This window comes from Paroedura picta, chromosome 12 (assembly GCF_049243985.1).
Source record: "Paroedura picta isolate Pp20150507F chromosome 12, Ppicta_v3.0, whole genome shotgun sequence".
NCBI classification, from domain to species: domain Eukaryota; kingdom Metazoa; phylum Chordata; class Lepidosauria; order Squamata; family Gekkonidae; genus Paroedura; species Paroedura picta.
In genome coordinates this window covers 19,345,196-19,351,720 of record NC_135380.1, presented here as the reverse complement: position 1 = coordinate 19,351,720, position 6,525 = coordinate 19,345,196, and the positions used below count along the sequence as shown (strand labels likewise).

General features: G+C 45.9%; 1 protein-coding gene across 2 annotated transcripts; it reads right to left on the bottom strand.

Moving 5' to 3' along the window:
- Positions 1–799: 799 nt before the first annotated feature.
- Positions 800–3,650, bottom strand: GNRH1 (gonadotropin releasing hormone 1). Of its 2 annotated transcripts, XM_077305952.1 has the most exons (4): positions 3,608–3,650; positions 3,373–3,514; positions 2,365–2,460; positions 800–1,009 (listed from the first exon to the last, which is right to left on the bottom strand). In XM_077305952.1, exons 2-4 carry the CDS (start codon positions 3,502–3,504, stop codon positions 968–970), a joined length of 270 nt encoding a protein of 89 aa, XP_077162067.1. In that variant the 5' UTR covers positions 3,505–3,514; positions 3,608–3,650; the 3' UTR covers positions 800–967. The 2 variants fall into 2 exon arrangements, with proteins under 2 accessions (XP_077162067.1, XP_077162065.1); XM_077305950.1 differs by lacking the exon at positions 3,608–3,650 and having other exon boundaries at positions 3,373–3,522.
- Between the last annotated feature and the right edge of the window lie 2,875 nt (positions 3,651–6,525).

The window sequence follows — 6,525 nt, the reverse complement described above, 5'->3', positions numbered from 1 at the left end:
CACCAGGGCTGCAGTGCTGGTGGGGGGAGAGAGAGAGTTCCTTCTCCAGATACACCATTTTCAGTATCCATGGAGGTATTTCAGGGATGAAGCATCATCTACTTTGGCTCTTAGGCCAGACACATTCAGCCTTTCACAGGGTTGGTACGTGGAAAAAAAACGGGGGAAGGGAAAAAACCCCATGTGTGCCACCCTCAGCTTCGTGGAAGAAAAAGAGAATAAAGATGCAGCTATGAACTGGCCGGTGGTAAGTCTGGTATGTTAGTTTTTAACATTCTTTGTTGACAGATCAGGATGGGTAGCCATATTCGTCTGTAGCCGTAAAAAAGAGGAAGAATCCAGTAGCACCTTAAAGGTAAAGGTATCCCATGCAAGCACCGAGTCATGTCTGACCCTTGGGGTGACGCCCTCTAGCGTTTTCATGGCAGACTCAATACGGGGTGGTTTGCCGTTCCCTTCCCCAGTCATTACCGTTTACCCCCCAGCAAGCTGGGTACTCATTTTACTGACCTCAGAAGGATGGAAGGCTGAGTCAACCTTGAGCCGGCTGCTGGGATCGAACTCCCAGCCTCATGGGCAAAGCTTTCAGACGGCTGCCTTACCACTCTGCGCCACAAGAAGCTCTTAGCACCTTAAAGGCTACCAAAGTTTGTGTCAGGGTGTGAGGTTTTCTGAAGACGTGAGCAGTGACTCATGAAAGCTCATACCCTGGTACAAATTTTGCAGCATTCTTTATTATGTCACATTGGACAATTCAAGGGAATGGTGGGGTATATGCAATTTAAACACTGACTATTGGTTAAGGTTGATAATATTTATTAATGTTGATATAGGCACAGGAAGTCCATTCATATGGTGCCTTTCTCAATGAAATTCTAGTCTCAAAATACTCCCACACATTTCACAATATACAGCAACACATACATTGGAGTTTGTACCTAAACTTTGTGTGTTTCTTTCTGGAGATTTAAATCTTCTTTTGCCCAGTCTCCCGGTCCATCAGACTTGCCTGTAATGCATAATACATGTATAATTTTTACATAAGTCTCCCCCCCTTTTTTTAATATTAAACACTCAAAACGGCAAATATCAGCAAATGTTGCATCATATTCAGTGAATTTTGTCAAGGATTAGATACTAGAAAGCTAGGATGAATCATGCTCCAGCCTATGCAGTAAAATAGACAGGTGAAAAACTGAAAATAGAAAACCAAGTATAACAGCCCTGGTTTAAGGGTTTACAGGGCCTGTAGCACCATTGCTAGTTTAAGAATTTGCAGGGCCTTGGTGGTCCTCGCATTCAGCTTTTTTGTTTCTCAAGCTCTGGCAGGATGGCCCAGTATCTAAACGGCCTTCACACTTATGCAACTTAATGAGCAGTGCGCAAGATCCATTACTAACACTGCATGCGTATGACCTTTTTTACTTCTTCTTGTGGTCTGCAAACCACGTAAGTATGAAGACCCCCTACCAATCACAGCATAATGGCCCCCTAACAAACAGCATGAAGGGGCTCCTGGAATTACAGGGTCTGTACATAGGCTTGTGCACCAGGGACCTGATCTGTCCCGATTCGGCTTTAGCACCCATTAAAGTCAATGGCATCATTGATGTCAATGGGAATTCCGGCCTTTCCACCTTTCCTGGGGCCGGGGGGAGGGTGTTCTGTCCAAACTTTCAGACTAGCTCCGGGAGGCTCTCCCCTGACCCGCCTCTGAATTTCACAACAATCAGACCATGGGGTCCACTTCCAGGGGTTCTGAAAGAGGGTGCCCCCAGCTCTCCATTATATCCAATGTCTGTCCCAGAAAACACTGGGGCTAGAGAACAGTGTTTGTGCCACATGTTCTCCAACATAGTTTTTTTCCCCCATCCTAAGGCAGTGATCCAAGGGAGGTGCCTGCCTGCCACAAGTCTTTGTGGGTCCTACACCATGGAGGAAGACACACATTTTTCCCAGGGAGAGGCTGTCAGGGGAGGACGAGGAGAGAAAGCGAAGACATTGGGGGACAGGTAAAGGTAGGTTTGGCCAGGAAGGAAGCAGAAAACAGGGAGAGGCTTGGAGGCTTTCAGGAAAAGGGAAGAGGAAATAGTGGTGAAGGGAAAATGAGATGGCCCCCACAAGTCCTTGCACTCCACTACCTCCTCCCCACATTGTACACTAATAGACACATGACATGTTACACATTGATATGGATGGATCTGAAAGTGCAGGGAGGGGAACACAGGGGAGGAGATGCTCCCTCGAGAATCCCAAATACAGATACTACGTTTTTAGCAAACCTTGGCCTAGTTTGTATTCATTACACAACATTTGAGTCTTGTTAAGGAGAAAAGTAAAAAGCTTCAAACCCATTTTACTTACCAAGGCTCCTTTAAGTCCTTGGAATGTGGGGTGCTGATGTGTGGCAGTGCACTCAAAACGCTGTGGCTCCCCCGGTTTGTCCACCTCATTTGCAATCTGTATTTGACACATCAATCACACTTTTAATCTCCTCCTTACTCCAAGAAACTCACACGAGCACATCTGACACTCCCTTCCTGCTCTGTCCTGACTCCTGAGCTGATTGGGAACGATTGGCCAAGGACTCATTGGGGCTGAATGGGGATTTTGACTGGAAAGTTCCCATCCCTCCTCCAGTACTCCAGCACCATGCCACACCACACTTAAGAAGAGCCCTGATGGACTGGACCAGTGGGCTATCTAGTCATCCACCATTGTGTTTCATGCAGAGGCCAAGGAGTTGCTCTGGAGAGCCAAGCAGGGCATACAGGCCAAGGCCTTCCCTTGATGTTGCTTCCTGGCTCTGGGATTCAGAGGTCTACTGCCTCCAGATGAAAAGACTCTCTTTATGCAGCATGGCTGATGGCTCATGATAGACCTCCCTCCATCTGCCACCCCCTTTTACAGCTGTGTGCGCTCATGACCATTGCTGACTCCTCTGGCCATGAACACCGCTTTATTTATTTATTTATTTATTTATTTATTTATTTATTATATTTCTATACCGCCCTCCCTGGAGGCTCAGGGCGGTTTACATTAAACTTATAAACAATACATAGAACAGTCTTCAATAGACAATACATAGAACAGTCTTCTTTAATGCTCCATGAGTAATGTGCAGCCCTGGTTATGGCTTGCCAGCTGACTTTGGCTCCCACACAAAAAAGTAATGCATAACAAAGGGAATTTCAGGGCCAAAATGGGGGCTAAGGAGACAAAATTCTAGATATCCTAGTCACCCCAGGATGAAGGGATAGAGCTGAGCAAAGAATACAATTTACTTTAGGGTATCATAACTGGCGTGAGTGTGCACAGAAAGAACATTTGTCTGGGTTCCATGATGGCTCTGGCTAAACCTAGCAAGCTTACCTCTTGGAATGATTCTATCAAGTTTTCAGTGTCCCTTTTCCCTCCAGGTTGCAGGCCATACGACCAGTGCTGTGCCAAGCCAGTCACCCCACATATGAGCAACAGAAGGAAGCTGGTGAACACTTTCCCCATCTTCTTTAGCCTGTGCATGATGAAAAGGGACAGTGTTACCCAAAACAACCTGGAAAACTCTCAGTCTTGAGCATGAAAGATCCAATAAATTTGAGTACGTTACCTGATTCACGGGTAGGAGAGATGAGCAGAACAAGGTGTCTCCGTTGACTTCTTGGTGGCCTTACCACACTGCTTTTATATGAGGCCCTTCTTCACAGGAGGCCGTCAATCTCTCTCACATGCTGGCAGTAATTGCTGCCTTTGATTGCCACAATAACTCTTGAAAGGAAGTGAGTAATTGGGACCACTTTGTGTTTAGCAGGTAAATGCTGCTCATCTTTCCCCTAATGCTCATAAATTGTCTTTTGCCAAAAGAGATTGTACAGCAGAGATTCAAGCCTGGGTGATTCTGCCATTTCCCCAACAAGTCTTGAGAGTTTGGAAATGTCTCAATGAAGCAATAGTTGCCTTAGAAGTATCACGCGTGGTAAGCTTATTACACCAGAACGATGTGCTGGTGGGACTCAATGGGCCCAGTCCAAGTCTCTGCTAGAGAAACCAATCCAGTGTTATCCTAAACAGAATTACACTTTGCTAAACCCATTGGCTTCACTCATTCTGCCTAGGATAGCACTGGTTGTGACCAGGATCAACCTAGAAGCGGCTCTTGCCTTAGCAAATCTATGGCCACATCAGTCTCCCGCTAAGCCTTAATACTGCTGTTTTTAGTAGGCTAGCAAATGATGGATCGGGTTGCGAACCTCGAGGGGGCGGCTGGAGATTTCCTAGGATTACAATTGATCTCTAGGTGATAGAGATCCATTTCCTGGGAGAAAATGACCACCTTGGAAATTACACCCCACTGAAGGCCCATCCTCCTCCACATCCCACCATCCTCCATCTCCAGGAATTTCCCAACCCAGAGCTGGCAACCGGAGGATGGATGATCAAGATTACTCCTGCTGAGATAACCAACATGGGAGCCATCAGTTGCCGAACAGCAACAGAGCATACTTTTAATATGCTGTAATTTAAGAAATAGTTCCCCAGATTTTATGTATTATGAATGATGGTAATTTACTGAAGATTAAAACCCTTTCAGGAGATTTAAGCAATTTTAGCAAAGGTTAATGCTTTTGTTGTTGTTGTTTGGAGGAATAGCCTTACAGGAAATGTTCTAAGGAAAGACTCCTGCAGAGATGGCAAGAAATCTAGCTGTGAAAACCGTTTAATGGCACAGTTCTTAGAAATGCTTGAGAAGCTTGGGTTTCCCGGGAGGTAGGTGAGAATGAGCCTCTTGTGGCGCAGAGTGGTAAGGCAGCGATATGCTGTCTGAAGCTGTCTGCCCATAAGGTTGGGAGTTCGATCCCAGCAGCCGGCTCAAGGTTGACTCAGCCTTCCATCCTTCCGAGGTCGGTAAAATGAGTACCCAGCTCGCTGGGGGGTAAACGGTAATGACTGGGGAAGGCACTGGCAAACCACCCCGTATTGAGTCTGCCATGAAAATGCTAGATGGCGTCACCCCAAGGGTCAGACATGACTCGGTGCTTGCACAGGGGATACCTTTACCTTTACCTTTTAGGTGAGAATACCTCAGATTAAGTGCCATTGGGAAACCAATGGGACCAGTCAAGAAAGAGGACAGAGTGAAAAATCTCAGAATAATGCAGCGTAGAAGGGTTAGAGTGTGAGAAGAAGAGGACTAAGTTCAGATTCCCTATCTGCCACGGAAGTCACTCAATGACTAGATTCAGTCATCCAACTCACAGGCTAGTTCTGAAGATTCATGTGTGCATTGCTTTTTAAAAGGAGTGAGGACAAGGAGGAAGACATCGATATGCAGGTGAAGTCAAAGCAGCCTTCCCTGTGTAAAGGATCTCCAAAGTGGTGCTTATAGTCACTCTGTGGTCTTCAGAGGAAAGGTAAGATAGAAACATGGTTTGGTTGCTTGTTTTTTTGCTAACCTTTAAGTACTCAGCTTGAAACTGGCTGATATCCTTCTTTCACAGGTGTTGGCACACGGTTCCTTCCTTTAATACCTCCACACCTACTTTCCCTGACTCCACATTTAGTTGCCAGTCAGTATTCTTGAGTGGGTCTTTAAGAGTAGGCTGCTAAGCCAAGCACAAGAGCGATGATCCAAGCCACAGCGCCTTCCAACTGAGTACTGCAATTCTCCTCAGTATAATAAGTGGGGCCACCAACAGCCTGGAGGGGAGGAACTATCCTGACTCCTTAACAGAAGACCAATGTGAGGCAATGAGCAGCTGAAGGTTGTGCTGACATGGAGGTATTTACAAGTTGCCCATGACTGACTCCCTATTTTTGTGGTTCACTCTCTTACAACAGTGGTTTTGTTATTGGTTCTCCCAGGGCAGCCATTTTGTCATTTCACCCACCATCTTGTGACAGAATGCCAAAGTATCTACATGTTCTTGATGACCCTGATAAAGAAAGAGATTGCTTGTGTGCTTTGGGGGTGAGTAGGCATAAACTGATTATCCCCCTTGACAGTTTTTCTTCCACTCATTTGCTAGCTGAGCAAGTCTGAGGGGCTCTGTTCCGTCGACTGAGGCTTTGAGTTCTCTGTGCTATGCATTCGGTGGCTGTGGTTCGACTCACTTTCTTAAAAGATCTGTTCCTTTGCATGGCTTTGAATACTGCATGGATTCAACAGCTGACTTGATGTGTGACTTTCAGCCTTGGGGTTTCTCACGGGTGAAATAGATGTGTTCTAGATTGGGAATTCTTTAATAACAAGATACATATACATATATTACAGATGTGAACAAATGTGTAAACTACAGGGCTCCTATGTGTTTAAGTGCCATTTTGCCTTGCTCAGTGTCTGTAGCAGAACAGAAATCCAAACTGTGGTGGGCTTTCCTGTGCTAGCCTCTCAACATGTATACAGGTATTGCCGGGGAGCAAGTATACAGAACAGTGGTGCACCTTAAAGGGACAGTGCTAGGCCTCATCCCTTGTCAGCTGTATGTCTTTGAAGAGTTGGCAGCTCTCATAAATGCCCACAGTGATGGA

Bases quoted from the DNA above. Each gene is read 5' to 3' on its own strand.
- GNRH1 (XM_077305950.1), bottom strand. From the start codon at position 3,522: ATGCACAGGCTAAAGAAGATGGGGAAAGTGTTCACCAGCTTCCTTCTG. The intron at 2,461-3,372 runs GTAAGCTTGCTA...TGTCAAATACAG, and splicing joins TGATAGAATCATTCCAAGAG to ATTGCAAATGAGGTGGACAA. The intron at 1,010-2,364 runs GTAAGTAAAATG...TATGCATTACAG, and splicing joins AAGGACTTAAAGGAGCCTTG to GCAAGTCTGATGGACCGGGA.